The sequence below is a fragment of the Pygoscelis adeliae genome, unplaced genomic scaffold (assembly GCF_000699105.1).
Source record: "Pygoscelis adeliae isolate BGI_AS28 unplaced genomic scaffold, ASM69910v1 Scaffold420, whole genome shotgun sequence".
NCBI lineage: Eukaryota > Metazoa > Chordata > Aves > Sphenisciformes > Spheniscidae > Pygoscelis > Pygoscelis adeliae.
The window spans coordinates 255,014-271,753 of NW_008823871.1; the positions used below are offsets into that span (position 1 = coordinate 255,014).

General features: G+C 37.9%; 1 protein-coding gene across 1 annotated transcript in view; it reads left to right on the plus strand.

The window, feature by feature from the left end:
- BUB1B (BUB1 mitotic checkpoint serine/threonine kinase B) overlaps nucleotides 1-16,060 on the plus strand; it is a 25,275-nt gene extending 9,215 nt beyond the window's left edge. The window contains exons 10-23 of the mRNA XM_009333851.1: nucleotides 1,201-1,298; nucleotides 1,603-1,655; nucleotides 2,142-2,222; nucleotides 2,472-2,550; nucleotides 2,936-3,038; nucleotides 4,120-4,406; nucleotides 5,357-5,526; nucleotides 7,698-7,844; nucleotides 8,018-8,130; nucleotides 8,413-8,574; nucleotides 9,306-9,448; nucleotides 11,006-11,177; nucleotides 11,563-11,669; nucleotides 15,871-16,060. Coding sequence (XP_009332126.1) covers nucleotides 1,201-1,298; nucleotides 1,603-1,655; nucleotides 2,142-2,222; nucleotides 2,472-2,550; nucleotides 2,936-3,038; nucleotides 4,120-4,406; nucleotides 5,357-5,526; nucleotides 7,698-7,844; nucleotides 8,018-8,130; nucleotides 8,413-8,574; nucleotides 9,306-9,448; nucleotides 11,006-11,177; nucleotides 11,563-11,669; nucleotides 15,871-16,060 — 1,905 coding nt within the window. The remainder of the gene's footprint in view (nucleotides 1-1,200; nucleotides 1,299-1,602; nucleotides 1,656-2,141; nucleotides 2,223-2,471; nucleotides 2,551-2,935; nucleotides 3,039-4,119; nucleotides 4,407-5,356; nucleotides 5,527-7,697; nucleotides 7,845-8,017; nucleotides 8,131-8,412; nucleotides 8,575-9,305; nucleotides 9,449-11,005; nucleotides 11,178-11,562; nucleotides 11,670-15,870) is intronic.
- Nucleotides 16,061-16,740: the final 680 nt, after the last annotated feature.

Below are 16,740 nucleotides of genomic sequence, written 5' to 3' on the forward strand. Positions count from 1 at the left end.
TGTGGTGGGGTTACCCTGGTAGGCAACTAAGCACCACCCAGCTGCTCACTCACTCCCCCTCAGGGGGATGGGGGAGAGAATTGGAAGGGTAAAAGTGAGAAAACTCGTGGGTTGAGATAAGGACAGTTCAATAGGTAAATCTAAAGCAGTGCACGCAAGCAAAGCAAAATAAGAAATTCATTCATTACTTCCCATTGGCAGCCAGATGTTTAGCCATTTCCAGGAAAGCAGGGCTTCATCATGCATAATGGTTACTTGAGAAGACAAATACCATAATTCTGAACGCCCCCCGCCCAGCTTTTATTGCTGAGCATGATGTAATATCGTATGGAATATCCTTTTGGTCAGTTTGTGTCAGCTGTCCGAGCTGTGTCGCCTCCTGACTTGTTGTGTCTCCCCCCCTACAGCATGAAGAAAAAGACCTTGATGCTGTGTGAGCACTGTTCAGCAGTAGCTGAACCACCAGTGTGTTATCAACACTGTTTTGGTCAAAAATCCAAAACATAGCACCATACCAGCTACTATGAAGAAATTTAACGCTATCCCAGCCAAGACCAGTAGACAAAAGCCATATCTGATTCATCTCCAAGTTTTATAGATAGTAGTATGCTCTATTATATATTAGACTTTTTTTTTCCTTTTCTCTGCAGACCAGTCTCAAGCAGAGTATCTTTCAAGCAAGTATACTTTGGTGTCATTGCTAGGTGGTGTTTAAACCCTAGTTTTCTTATAGGTTGCAAATAACAAGTAAAAGTTAATTATTTTAAAGCTTTTCCTTTTCCCAACTTCATCAGTTGGTCTAATAAAGTACGTTCTCTCTCTCTCCCCCCCCTCCCCCAATTCCAAAACAATGCCATAGTAGTAAATATTTTAAACAATGAAATACAAAGTGTTTTGATTTTGATGTAAGCTATGTAACTGCTTAGTTATACTGCAACTATTAAAAGACATATGTAAAATCTCCTGTGAAAGTTCTATACAGTTGCAAAGAGTAAAATTATGCATTTTAACTACACTAAGCAATAAGAATGGACTTTTTTCATGCAAGTAAATTAAGTACAAATAAAAATGGCTAAAGGCAACTATTAATCCATCAGGGCTTTAACAACCTACACAGGATTATCGTAATGTTCTTGGAACCTTGTTGCGTGGCTTGTGATTCCATCACTGTAGAACCAAAATATGGTTTTGTTTCTACAGCCAACAGAGATGACTGAAGCGTCGCCACCTTCGGGACTGCAAGGATTTACTTTTTCCAGTGCAACAGAAGTTGGGGAGAAACAGCCTCAGCTGCAAAGGTAATACAGGATTTTCTTTGCCAGCAATGAGAAAATTTGTGGGGATAATTAGTTATGAGTAACATGGATCATTAACAGATAGCCCGTTTCTGCAGGCAGAATGGAACATACCCCTAGGCATCAGCCTGTAACCAGGATCTGTAATCTGTCTTTGTATGTTTTCAATTATTTCTCTGAGGGATCTTAACTTCTTACAAGTAGGATATGTCAGCTTGGCTTGCCTTTTTTTTTTTTTTACAAAGTTTATTTATGTTTTGTGAAGGCGTGTAAAATACAAGAAACAAATTTGTATCTCTTTTCACAGTGAATTCCAGGTCTCTGAAGATACTCAACTACATAAACCATCTTGTTCTGAGGGTAAGTATTTAAATTTTTTACCATTAAGGAGAAGGCCGTGTTAAAGGGAAGTGTTCTTTTATATGAATAGCAAGACTGCAACAAACTGAAAACAAAAGTCTAGGTGGATTAGAAGAATGAAAATGAGAGCATGCTAGTAGTGCCTTTAACCATATTCAGCAAAAGACCCAGCGTCTGAGGTCTGAGAACTGTCACTATTTGAAAGGACTTTCAAGCAGAAGAGCTTTTTTCTTTTTAATAGCTGAAGAGCTTTCTTCACGCTTTCATATATGCAGTCTTACTAAAATCTGTAAAAGAGTTTAACACTAACATTAAGATTGATACTATCTTAAGTCCTTCTTTTTCCCCAGAGGATTTGGTAGAGGAATACAATCGGAAATTATATTCAAATTTTGTTGTTGGGAAGGGTGCCTGCTGAAGGAATTGACCCGAATTGACTACTGTTACTGTTGACAGAGGTTATCCAGTCTCTTGATGTATGCCCAGATACACAAAGGGGAAGTGTGTTTTTAGACTCTGAGGATGAACAGGAGGAACAGAGAGATGAGGCCAGCCTTGGAAAAAAAGGTACAAATTCTGAAGCATATTCTAAAAACAGCAAGCTAGCTAACATAATACGGTGGTAAAAGTTTAGTTCGTTAACATGACAAAACCAAGCCTTTTTTACGAGGTTTCTTTAAATGTCAGTTCTGTAACTTCCTGCTAGGACTGGTATTTTTAAGACTGTGTATTAAATGTTTTAAGTAGCATTGGATACACTGCTGTGGAAAAACTGTTGATATAATACAGCCTCTTGGTTTTTCTTTACAAATGTAGGTCTCCTACCCCCACCGGATCCTGCTACGTTTTTCTCCATATTTGATGAATCCTCTACTTTGGCAAATCAAAATATAAGGTAGAATTATTAAAGACCTAGATTTCGGAGGGAGGGAAAACTGAAGTATCAAACCATTTTCTGTAGCAGCTGAAATACAGTAGTGCTTCTTGCATGGATGTGGGGTGGCTTTTTGTTTTGTTTATATTTGTGTTTTTTGTTTTATTTCATTACTCTACTTGGGAAGTCCATGATGAGGAAATACTGTCCTCCATCTAGAACTATTTGAGCTGCTATGTAAACTTTCTTCATTCTGGAGAGCTGTATATATTGCAGTTTACTGGTAGTTCTGTAGTGGAAAGTGGTAGATTGAAATTGTCGGTAGACTTAAACTCTTGAGAGGAATCTCTGTTGAAGATCGGAAGCTACTCTAATAAATATTTAATGGAATGTAACTTTATCTTAGTTGTTCTGCGGATCATACACAGAAAAGTGCCCGGCGCCCTCTTGCTGTTCGTAAACCTTCAGATTCTCTAACTGCAAAGGAAAACATACCACCAGAAGCCTGTGTAAGGAAACAGTTTACCCCATAGCAGACTTCCTGTCAAGGAGAAACCAACATAGAACGTCCGACTGTTGAACTGAGTGAGATTGGCTGGACTGACACGATGCGCGATAAGCAAGGATTCTGAATTTCTGTCTGGCATGGCAATACTTGAATTGGGTGATGTTAAGATTACACTGGAAGTGTCATGTTTTTATTAGGCTTTAAGGTGGCCAATACGGAGATGATGGTAAGGTGTCTTCCAAATTTTAAGCAACTGATTAGTGGCCAGGATTACTCACGCTGAAACTTTAAAAAGTTTGTGTGATGAAGAGTTGCACTCTTAAACACTGCCTCCTGTTCCATCCACTTTCTTGCCATGCGTCCAAGCAAGCATCTCAGCTCCTGTGTTCCTCACCTGAAGTACCATACGCTTGGCTCCCTTAAACCTTTGTATCTTGTTTCCTAAGCTATGTGTCTTTATGGGGCAGTTTTGCAGGTGTTTGTAAAGCTTTCAATAGAGGTGGTAGTTGCTGTCTCACCAAAGGACTTAGTTACTGACTGCATGCCACAATAGACCTTTAGACTGGTTGAGTGAGAGGATTTTATTCTGAGCTGAGAAGGATTTTATGTACAGCTACAATATGAAATACTTATCAGGGTTAAGCATGGTAAGCATCATGCTGATTTTGGTTCTAGAGTCAGTCTGGATAACTGCATAGTTCTGCTTTACATGTTCTGTGTGTCTTCAATGCCCAGCATTTTAGTAAACACTTTAATAATATGCTTATAACTGAACTGAAATGCACTTCTGTGGTGGCAGATACTACGTAGCCTTTAGCAGTTCATGGCAGCCCTGCAGCACTCCAGAGGTACAAAGCTACCCTTTCTAGTTGGAAAAAAATATGCAACTATACTACAGTTAGGGTTCAATTACTCAATTTGAATGAGCAATGTAAGTAGAGTACATGAAGACTGAGTGTCAGATTCATGTTGGAAGGTGGTGGGGTGGAAGAAAGGGGAGAGAGAAACGTTCAGCTTTTAAATAAAAGAAAACTTGACATAAAATCTACAGGCTTTTCACTGTCTCTTCCCACTTTTTTCAGGATGAGCTGAATGGAATTGAACCTTTGACTGAAGATGCAATTGTGACAGGCTCCTACAAGAACAAAACCCTTTGTGCCAACCCAGAAGACACGTGTGACTTTGCTAGGGCTGCCCATCTGGCCTCAACGCCCTTTCATGGGGTGGTAGCTCAGAGAGTCCCAGCTCCTGCTTTTTCACAGGATGTCCTGAAGGAAGACTGTCCAGAATCTAAGAGTGCACCTCTGAATCAGGAAACGCTGGTTTGTGAGGGAGCGTACAATGAGGCTCTTTGTGTAAATAAACTGAGGTAATGAACAGCAAAGCATCTTAAGCCCCTTTTCCTGTGTGTCTTGTCTTTGGTTGTGGTTTTACTATTCTGTTGCTGAAGAAACAATTTTCTGAAGAGATCAGAATATACTGAAGACAGCCATTTCTCTAGCTCTGGGTCCATTTTGCCTTGAGCAGACTTAAGAGGTAATAGCAAGCCCACTTGGCTTTTCAGCCTTACTGCTGCGGGACTTAACTCTATGCTTTTTCTACCAAATAACTTGCAAAGAAATTAATAAACACATTCTGTCTTTGTAACCAGAGATTAAAAGTAGAATCATCGGTTCCTTTTATACTCTTATGCTTCTGTACTTATTTTAGTATATAAAATGCATCTGGTGATTATGGCTTAGATTTCTTCTACAGAGGAGAAAAGCTGGAGAGAAGAAAAACTGGCAAACCAACCTCCTGTTTGTTTTTTCTTTACAATGATAAGCATCCCTTGTATGGGGTTTTCTTAATTTAGAACTGAGTTTGATTTGCTAGTTGTTAGTATGTAAACACGTATACCATGCTGAAGGTGTTTGTTTACTTGGCAAGTTCCCTGGGAAACCATGCTGATTATAATTAGGAAGGAAGAGCAAGAGTTATTTCCCACCCAACCCTCCACTGCTTTAAAAGCACTGTAGGTCTGAATTTTGGTAGCTAAGGGAGTAATAAACATTGAGTATATCTTCTATTGTAGCAGTCATATTTAATGGAAGAAAAGATAACATTAATCTGTAGACTAAGATTCTGAGTATAAACAATCATTGAAGCTAAAATGAGGCTCTGACATAACTATTGGCTTTCCATTAAGGATGGGAGAAAAGGACTTCTGTAACATAAAGAAGTCTGGGAGTGCACAGTATCCTTTCACAGTCACTAGGCTGGCATTATCTAGACACTCTATCTTCTGAAAGTCTGAATAGTTGATGAATTTATTTACAGCCCGATCATGGAAGCAAGCCTGGAAGATACTCGCTCGTCAGGTTCTTCTGTCTCCTCAGGATCGTCTCTTTCCTCTGTTACACAAGTATCTACTATTAAATACCTGCATATCCCTGAGAAACTGGAACTTGCTCAGAGCTTGCCTGCTGAAATGGTTACCGATTCTGGAGGTATCAGTGAAAACATTACTGGTTAGTACTAAACTGAGCTTCACTCACAACAAATAACTTGCGACTGTCACTAAACTACAGTGCTTTTTCTGTACTTTCTGTATTCTACTCTGCTTTCTGTGGATTTCCCATTACTTTGACTTGTGACTAAACTTGTGTCTCCCTTGTCAGAAGTAGTAGTGAGGTATACAGTACAGCATGCTTGTCAGCATGCAAATGATGTAAATATTAAGCTGATGGAGAAGATATTTAAGGTATTAAAGCAGGAAGTGTGTAGGAGTAATGAGGTCAAATTCTGAAATGAAAAATTTGGACTGGATGGTAGTGAGAACTTCTAAGACAGCTTTGTTTTCTTTTGTCTTGTATCTTTTTCCTCTCTGTAATCATACTGTTTGTTCTCCTGATGTGCTGATAAGTGCCATGTTGAAAAAGGTGAATATGAATTGGAAATCTAGTGAAAGTTGCATAATTTTCGTTTTAAATTTGCACTCTTAACTTTGCTGTAAATTATTGTGCTGCTTCGCAGTATGTTTCTTTTTCCTATTGAAGGAAAACAATACTAGTACTTAAATAGTTAATTTCTTTTTTTTTTTTCTTCTAGTCAAAGACCTTTGTTTCTCTCTGTTATAAATCTTTATATTACGGTTAGAACAGGAATGGTCACAAAAACCCTTCAAAATCTGGCCTGTAGAATTAGGTTCGTGTTGAATGATGATTTTCAAGGTGTTTAACCTACTTTAACTCCTTTGATTTCAGTTTATGATTTTTTTTAATTAGAATTGTGTATCTGAAAATTCTCGGTGTATCTACTCTAGAGAAGAATATGTTACTGTGTGTCTACAGACTATTTTATGATGAAGCGTGCTCGGGACCTGGAATGAAAATACAACTAGAAGAGTGCTGTCACTGAAATAGCTGAAATATTTTGGATAGATCTTACACTCATTTTTTATTATATGCACTAATCTTTAGAGCAAGATGAAGAATTTTTACAGATTCTTTTCAGAAAAAGAAGGCATTTGTTCAGATGTTTTAATGGTCCTTTCTTAAACTTTTGATGATTCCCCTTGCTTTTTTTTTTTCTCTTGCTTTCTGCACATCTCCCTTGAACAGCAGTTCTCAACCTGGATGTAGTAATTCTACTGAGGACTCCTTAACGGTGCATAGAGCATAAAAATTACTTCAGATGTCTGTCAGTTTATTCCTGTAAAATAAACAGGAATTCCAGTAAATTTCATAGGTTTGTGATGGTAAAGTATTGTAACTCCTATTTAGCCTTCAACCTACAATGTCTTCTGGATCTACTTTCATGGAATTACTTCTGAGCTATATCTTAACTGCAATGCTTTTCAAATAAATAGGAGTATAACAGTAAGTAATAGTACTCTGATTCCTACCTTCATACTGTGAAATCTTAAAATGTTGTCACCCATTACTAGTCATAGTCTTTGGGAGAGGAAGTCAGTAGAAGCCATCTAGTTCTGCTGTGTTTTACTTAGCCTGATCATTTGAGATCAACACTTTTCCGGCTACCTTGGTTTTGTACAGAAGAACTCATCTATTGAATGGTTTTCTCTCTGTCCTATTATGCAGGAAAATAAACCCAGACCTACATGTAATTATCTTATGTGTCTTCCAGGAGGTAAAAGCCATTACATTCTTAAAGTTGCAGTGAGCAGCAGAGTTGGAGTCCAACTTTGTTTTCCTTTTCTTACATAAAACCCCTGCTGTATTCAAAGGAGTGAATTTCAATAAACCCCTTCATTTAAAAATCACAAACTGATCACTTACTCTGGACATAAATTTAAAAAAGAAGTGTTAATTTGCAAAATGAGTTTGAATTCTGCTGTGGCTAAGCAGACGTACCTAATCTAATTCAGAGCTTTGTCTCTTGTGAAAGATATATTTTACATGATGCTCCAATAGAATCATTGAGACCTCATGATGAGATAGTCTGTAAGGTAGTTTCAAAGATGAGTGTTATGTTCACTTCACAGAACAAGAAACTATTGGAAAGAGATTAATTGACTTGCTGAAAGGTGATGCAGTAAATCAGTATGCAGATGGAAAGCTTCCAATATCCAGGTTACTTTTTCTTGACAGATATAATCAAGTCACAGAGACTCAACACCTAATTTCAGTTCATCTGTTCCTATTACTTGTCTTCCTAGGTGATGATGTAACCCAGTTCTTGTGGAGCGCTGAACAGCGTAAAAAGCTTTTAGATCCTATGCCAGAGTCATTGACTGCTTCTCCAGATTTTCATTTGGAGACTGGCGCTCTGCCTGTCATGGAGTTTGAGAAAGATGTGGAGCTAGGTAGGTATGCCAGACACTCTACAGTGCAAGGGATCTATTTATGTTCTGGTTGGTTTGAAATATGCTTCATATTCACCCTCACTAGTTTTCTGTGGTGTAGACGGGGAATAACTTGAACAGCCTGGGTACGTGTATTTGCTATGACAGCTCATGAATGTAAACTTTCATAACAGGAAATGAGACTTACTGTATCAAACGGCAATATTGGACCAATGAAGAATACAAGATGGTTTTTGCCATTCCAGCTAACTTTCCCCAGTTGGATGCCAAGGGGTTTGCAATAAAGGTAACACGTATGATGGTTATCATACAAGAAGTGTGAAATGTTGAAATCTCCTCAGCCAATATAAAGTAAAATGTAGTAAGTTTGGTCTTAATTTCTGAATTCCGTGCATGAAGTTTGCTACTTCAAGTCCTTTCTAATTGTTGATATAGATTAAAAGTTTGTGACTGTGGAAAATGTCTTCCTTGGTAAAGTGGGGAGGAAAAAAAGAGGATGAGAAGAATATGAAGATGAGCAATTTTCGCTTTATTCCAAAAATAAATGTTCTTCTGTACCTTCTTGTAGGTGTATTCTCAGCCTGTGCCTTGGGATTTTTATATCACGCTTCAGTTAAAGGAGCGTTTGAATACTGACTTTGACCAAAGCTTCAGTGAGAATTGCAGCTGTTACTTGTATCAAGATGGCTGTGCTATTTTGCACAGGGATATAAATCGCTTCACGCTTGGGGTCAGTACGGATAAACAAAGTACGATTGTAGAAGACATGAACTCTTGCATAGGTACCATTAGTGAGTTTTGTTTGTCATTATGCTCATCGCTGAAGATCGCTTGACATGTTTAATCCTGCAGTCTAGATCCTCTGGTTTTTGTTTTATCTATATACAGATTAGGACTGTCTTATTATAGCCTTAGTTAGAGCTGGTTTCTCATTCATAGATCATGTGGTTCTCGGAGACAAACTTGAACCAATTTTTCACATTTTCTTTATTCATGAGTGATAAACCACCTGAGCCAAGAACCATGTTATTGCACAACAAGGTTTGCATCTAAAACTGTTGTTTAACTTGACATCTTTCAGTAAGCTCCAGTCTTCCAGTCTGCTATAGCAAGGTCATAGCATTTAGTGTCTTGCTGAAGGATTTACATTTTAAATAAAGTCTGTAAGTGCATTTTGAATTGTTGCATATAAATAGGATATAAATTAAAAAGTTATTTCAGTCTTCAGTTCAATTTCCTCCTCCTGATCTTTTGTCCCCTTCTGAATAATAGTGTCTCCTAAGAGCTCATGGTTCTTTTAATTGTGGCTGGGCTGATCATGGGCAAAATCTGATTATACTGAATTTAGGGTAGGACTGTTATCTCTGTACAGATGAGTAAGGAAACAAAGGTGAGCTATAAATATTTCACTTAATCTAAGGTAGGATGGCATATAGATACGTGTTTATTCCCTGTTTCCAGGATGTTATTCGTGGCCGTAAGTCCATCACGGAGGAAGTTATCCTACTGGTTGTTTATAATCTTCTGGGTGTGGTAGAGAAGCTCCACAAAGCAGAGATTGTCCATGGAGACCTGAGTCCAGAGGTGTTCTTTCTGGGAGACAGGTTCGTCTCTTTCTATGAATATGGGAGGATATAGAATACTCAGTTTCAGCTACAGCTCTTGTGCTTTTGCAATTTCTCCTCTTTAGTTGGGGTACTGATATTGCAGTCCAGTTTTTTTAGGCTACGGTGTATTCTGAAAATAGTGAAAATACTTTGTTTAGGAATAAACCTTTCTTTTGTTTCTTTCTATAGAAATAGTATACAATGATGTCGTAAAATTAGCAAAAACATTTTGTTTAGTATATTGCCTGTGTTCTCAAGTTTCTACTTTACCAATGTACTGGACAGCTAACTCAGTATTGGTAAATAACTTGCCTTCTGGTTTTACATATCTGAAAAACAGGAAATCAGAAGACAAAGGGCAGGTGGGACCGGAATATCCAGACACTCTCTTAAACAGATTGTTTAGCTTCTGCTACAGTCCAGCTTGTAACTTGATGCACAGATCTAGTTTTCTTCTTTAAGCTCTTTCCCATATTATGTTAACAAAGTCAAATATCCCTGAAATGTGATCTGTGAACTAAGTGTGGGAAGATAGTAACTTTGGAATGTCTAATGATTCAGATATAATTCCATTAGAAGAAATTCACTGAGCCTGTTCTTAGTCTTCACTGATATGGTAAAAATAGCTATTAACTTTAAATGTATTTTGAACCTACAGTCATCTAACATGTGCACCCCCAATATATTTTATTTATAATTTATTTATAATTTTATTTATAGAATTTATTTATTTATAAATTACATACACGTAATACCGAAGTTCTAATATTTTCTTCACACACCCCAATGGATGGTCTTGCACATCCCTTAGGGTGCACGCTTTTTGGTAGTCACTGATCTAACAGTGGCATGATGGACTTGGATATCTCCTTATAGATTTCTCCGTGGCAAATACAAACAAACTAAACTGCCAAAAAGTTAGGATAATGGTGTGTGTTTTGGTTTTTTTTGTTTAGATAGCAAAAATTATCCTAGGATAAGTGCATAGTATCAATTACAAAATATGCTCATAGTATACGAGTATGTAAGAAGAATAGTAGTGAGAAGTGTGATTTGTTCATATTGTTGGCTTGGCAGTACATATCTATATCTATACCTCTATCATCTATACAGATATTCCTGACTGCCCTTTCTGTTTATCCTCCCTAGTCTGTAGACTAGGAAAGATTTTTTTTGAAGTGTTATGAAGCTTAATTCTTTCTTGTATAAAGTATTCTGAGATCTTGAAGGAGAGGGAGGAGTGCTAAACATTATGCTATTTTCCCATTCCACCAACTGTGTTTCAGATAACTGTGACAAATATCAAAACAGCGTCATCCTTAACCCTTTAGTGTTTCCTGCTGCTTACTCTGGAGATACTAGTGTCATCTCTAAGCTTCATGCTGCCAGCTGGTTCCCCATCCAGGGGTAGTCCTTTCAGCAGTAGTTCTTAAGCTAACCATCAGAGGGGAGCATTGACATAGCTAAGACTCACCTTCACTACGCTGTTAAACTTAATTAAAAAAAAAAAAGTTTGTTGGATTGTCTTATGCTTCATTTGCTTCCTCCGCTCAGGATCTGTGATCCATTTGCTAATGATGAGATGACAAGAGCTCTGAAGATCGTGGATTTCTCTCATGGTCTAGATTTGAGATTACAGTCTCAAGTAAGTTTGCCCAACAGCTTTCCAATATCTCAGACCCCTCATGGACAACAGCTTCTGGCGAAAAGTTCTCTTCCTTATCAGGTGAGTATCTATTTAGCAGGACATCTTAGTTTCTGTGTTTCCTTTACAAAATCTCTATTTTCTTAAGTAATATTTTGCAAACTCCATGGAAAGCTCTGATCAATAAATACTGAATAAAGAGAATTTTTCATCTGATTAAATCTTTGTCATTAAGCGAAGGGAGTAGCAGCGCTGTCGAGTGCCTGTGACTACTGTATTTATTTAGGAACCTACAATAAGACCAGAACTTTACTTTCTGAAGTTTTCTTGCTTAGCAGGTCTCTGGAAGATTCTGATGCAAAGGCCAATTCAGACTTAAATGTGTAAAAGCACCGACAGTAGAAATCTGTAGTGGATTGCAGAAATTGACAGAAGTTGAACTTTCTGATGTTTGTTGCGATTGCAGGTAGACTTGGTTGGCATTGCAGATATAGTCCATTTGATGCTCTTTGGGGATCATGTCCAGGTCTATCAAGAGAATTCCATCTGGAAAATCAGCCAAAACGTATCAAAGTAAGTCCTTTTGCAGAGAAGGCTGCTGGAAAAGAACAGACTTCTTCTAACTCCCCTCACTTGCTTTACAACAGCACCATCCTCAAAGCTTAGAACACAGAACTTAGTGCTGTTGTTGCCAAAAGCATTCGTTCTGTGGGGACTTAAATTTTGAAGCTACTAGGCTTCATTGTATAGTAGCCTTAGTGCTGTGAAGGAGACAATTTTAAGCTCAATATGAGTCTAACAGTCCAGTTAAGATGATTTTGCTTTTTCTATCCTTTCAGACCAGACTGCTTTAGTCTCCCTTTTTACTTGATAGACCAAGCTTGGAGAAGTTTATAAGTGGGTGGGTGGTGAGGAAAAAAATTACGCAAGCATGTTGCTTTAGAAATGGAGATTATTTGGTTTTTCTGCCTTTTTCATTCTAGGCTCTGTTGAAGGGCTACTAAGACACTGATGCCAGGGTTCTGTCTGTTGCAGAAACAGAATACATGCACAAGAAGGAAAATAATTTAAAATTATAATTTAAGATGCATCTGCAAGCAGCTTCTTTTTGGAAGCTGCTGTCTGTCCTCAGGTATTAATTTCTACTGCACTCTTTTAGCCACATGTTTTGGCTATAAGACTACTCTGCTTTCATCTACCCTTTGTTTGTTCTCAGACTAAACACTTGTTCACTTTGTTAGTCACATCCTGCAGAATTTTATGCCTTAGCATTTCATAAGGATTTTCCAGAGCGCTCTGCTCATGACAGAAATTGCTTGACAGGTATCTGCATTCAGGATCGTGGTATATTAGCTACACTCGCTGTGTGGATATACTTCTATAACCATTGCTTTAAGAAAACCTACTACCAGTCTGGGAGTTGTCCAGTTCCCTAGCAACCTGCATTACTTACACCTCCTAGTTTGTTGTGTTCAACCTTTGAAAAAAATCTCATCATCTTAAGCTGTGTGCAGGGGAAAAACACATTTTTCTTTACTCAGCATGTATCTATTTTTCTGTATTGTTATAGACTGATGCCAGTAGTTACAAGGCTATATAGCAGGCTTCTGCCGAGTACTCAGTACGCATGCCATACTGTACCCTGTAGCTTTTGTTTTTTCTTCAGAGGATCAACTTATAGGACTAGGCTGTGAAGAACAAAATCGCCAAGGGTGACTGTTCTCTGAAGAGATGAATATCAATGATGTATAGGTTGGCAGTAAATACATATCTTATACTGCCTTTGTTTCAGAAATACTAAAAAAAAAAGGTAACTAAATCATTGATGGAGACTGGCTTTTGCTTTCTACTGACAGATATTCTAACATTACATATCTTTGAGCTAGGTAAATCTGACCTGCTCTGAAAAATAGGACTTCTGTATATTAATTTCTATCAGAACATGATCTTTTTCTAACAACATTCTGTTGGGATAGAAGGACAGATTTCTGATAAGTGTTGTCTCTTTTCCAATTTAATTTTTTTTATTTAATTTTTTAATTCCACAAGAGATTAAATTGAGCTACTGCAGATGAAGCCACACAAGGCCTGATTTGAGAAGGTAGGAACAGGGTGTTGGGGACCTGATCAGGATGTGGGCATGACAAAAATAGCAATAACTGTCTGGATAACTGGAGCAGGAGGAGCTGAGTAGCAGGTACAGTAAGTCTGAGTTTGGAAGGATAGGGCTGGCTGTTATGGGGAGTTTGGAGGGGAGGGGTCAATTGGAAAGGGATTTCAGTCAAAGCTGGGGACACTGGATCGAAAGAAGTAGGATTCTGGGTAGAAGTAGAACTTGGAGGGAGACTTGGGTACAAGGGGAGTGAGACCTGTGAAGGGCTAGAAGAGACTAAGGAGGACAAAGCCTGGGCGTGAGTTCTGTGTAGCTGGAACCAGGCTGTAATGGCTCATCGCTTGCTTGGGTACATCAGTTACCCAAGCAACTTTTCTTTGGAGTTGGGAGTACAAATAAGGAATTTCTATTTTCCATCCTGTCTTCTACTTTGCTTCTGAAAGTGTTATAGACTTACTATTCATCTTCTATGCTTTTTTCCAAGATCACGAATTCCAAGGAATGTTTGTATAGGTGCTTTAGTTACATGTTGTACTGAAGTCTTATATCAACAGTGTAAACAGGGCATTTCATTATGTGGGAATAAGGAATCTGCACTGAATCTTTTTTTCAGTCACACATAGATCTTTTAGTGTGTCTGGCTCTTATTAATTGATGACATTTCCTCTAGTCAATTTGAAACTTTCAATAAATTCTCAAGTAATCTCTGACAAGCAAGTTTACTCTGCAGGGAATCTTCATCCACCAGAAGGGGCTGCACAATTAAGCACTTCCCTGTGAGAAGAGTCGGCTGATCAATATTAATCTTGTGCCTTATCCTTTGAATACAGCCGTGCATGGCAATGACACCTGCAATACTCATGAAGACACAGGATTCCTTTTCCTATTGCTTTTAGTAATTCTACTTTTCATTTGTAAAGATGATGTTACTTCTGTCCTTTCTGCAAAAAGTTCTATAAGTGACTTGGAAAGTGTGTTTTTTTTTTCTTTGGGTGTTATTTTTTGGGTTTGTTTGGTTTTTTTGAGAGGGTTGTATTGACAGGATAGCTTTCCTCAAAGAATGTTCTGAGAACTTAGACAGTAAGAAATAGAAAGAAGGCTTCTTACTAGAAGGCTGGCTGGTGTTAAATGCAACAACCGTGACCTCCTTATCTTGGGAAAGCCTTTTAAAAAAGGACTTAAGTTTGTTTAATACTTAAAAATAATTAAAGGTAGTAGAATGACTGGTAAAGCCACTAATTTTACTACCAGTTCAACAAAATACCAAAGCAGTGGGGAATTGCAAGGCAAAGCACAAAATTGTTCTTCTAAGGCTCAATGGCACTCAATAAAGCAGAACCCACTTAAAAGCTGACAGAATGAATGCAAAGCACTTAAGTCAACGTTGTAGTAAAGACTTCTGGAAAGGTAGAATGTGAATTCTGATCAAGTGGTTTTTTTTATCTTTGAGCATTACTATAAGGTTGACAACCTGTTTTTCAGGGGAGGGGGTTTTAGCATGTTACTGTTATTAAAGAATGGATTTGGAGATTTTTCACTTCCAGGAGTGTTTAGTTTTTCTATTTTCACTATACTATTTTAGGAAACTTCATCTGTGCAGGCTTATGTGAGGTAGTGTATAGAAGCTGTGTTTGAATTTTTAGGACTGTTTTTGTCACTCATAACTCCTTAGACATCCTTACCAACATGTAACCTCCTCTGCTATGCCTCTTACTTGTCTAAGTGCATGAAGGAAACGGCCTCAAGTCTTGCATGTTTATTTTTTTTGGTTAGGTTCTGTATGACTTCATTATTTTAGAAAATGTAAGAGTTACTAGTGTAACAGTACAGGCCAGATTCCTTCTGTGACTATGGCTGCTGCTGTTTTGTGAGTCACTTACATAAAGCAGAGGCAGGTAATTTGTTCAAAAGCCAATGTAACTTCTAGCTTGAGGGAGAAATGTGCTTCAGTAGTCAGAAGCAGTGCAGTCTATGGATTTCAGTACAAGACTGAAGAACAAAGGGTTAGCTCTGGTATCAGTTTTCTGAGACTAATGAGTGAGTTAACCTTTTTATTCATGTTGTGTGGGTATAACTGTGAGACAGGGGATTTATTACTATTATTTGTCTTTGAAATGTTATCTATATGAGAACTCTGGCAGTTGGAAGGCAGGGAAAAAAGAAAGTAAAGCTGGCTGTAAACCACTCGGTTTTTTGTATTTCTCTTGCAACTTTCCTTTAATATTGACCTGTGAACTTAACTTGAAAATGGGGGAATAAGATTTACCTCTACCCCTTATTCATGAAAGGAATCTGCCAACTTTGTTGGTTCAAAGGATGCTCTTGATAACTCCTTTAATTTAAAAGTGCCATGGCTCAATGTGAATGGTGATAGTGGTCAGGTACACTAGAAGAGGTAACTGTAGAAATAGTGTTTTTGATAGGCCTGTGAAACAGCCTGTCTAGTTACTATCCAGAAGCCTACGGGAGAAAGAGGAAGGGGCCCACACATATAAACTTAACAATACATTCCTAGTTTTCCTTTACATTTACTCATGTGAGTGAAATTATTATTTCAGACTTGATTTTCCCAGGGCATTTAGTGCTGAATATAAATGGAAGTCTTGACAGACATGTCGTGTATGCATACTGTTTCACTGAAAACTGCTCTATTTGTTTTAGGACTGTTGACAGTGATTTCTGGAGTAAACTTTTTGGGAGAATTCTGAATGCAGATGGTAAGTCCACAGTGCCTCTGCTGAGGGAGTTAAGAGAGGAAATAAGTGACATGTTTGACAGCTGTTTCCAAGATCGTCTTTGCGAATCCTTAGCTGCACTGGGAGAAACTTCCCTCTTGGAGAACTTCCTGTGATTTCATAGAGGACAAATACATTTTGTATTATAGAAAGGAATTTGGTGTTAATTTTTTATTTATTTTTTTTCAAATGTAAGCATGAACAGTGATTGTAGCCGTTTCTGCAATACTTCACACGGGACTCGCTAAAAAATGTTGATATCGCATCAGTGCATAGATAACTTCCTAAGCCTGCTACATGAACTAGTCTGTGTCTGAGCAGTTTGCCAGAGAAAATTGGTTGTCATAACTGCCCCCTTTCCTTTTTGTGTAGCTCCTTAAAAATGTGTTTAATACCTAGTTCACGCTGCAGTCTCTGAAACATCTTTGTCCTATGTTTAGTTGGTCTTTTAATCAGTGTTTCATCAATAAAGTTGTATTTTGATAGCAATTCTGTCATATTAAACATTACTGTCAGATGGTTTCAAAAGACTTGATGTAGTATCCATGCTGGAGTGCTTCTGCCTGACTGGGAATTGCTTGTGACTGCTAGATACAAAAGCCCCTCGTTTGGTGGCAGCTTTCATAACCACACAAGACTACCTGGACACTTGAACACAACTTGAATGATTCTACTTGGAATGTGCTCTCATGGATGATTGTCATAAGAAAAAGTAGATGAAGTCATGAGTGAAAAAGATGCATACTTAAATTTTGCTTCTCAATGCAAGTGTTTTACTTACTTTTGCAAGGGCTAG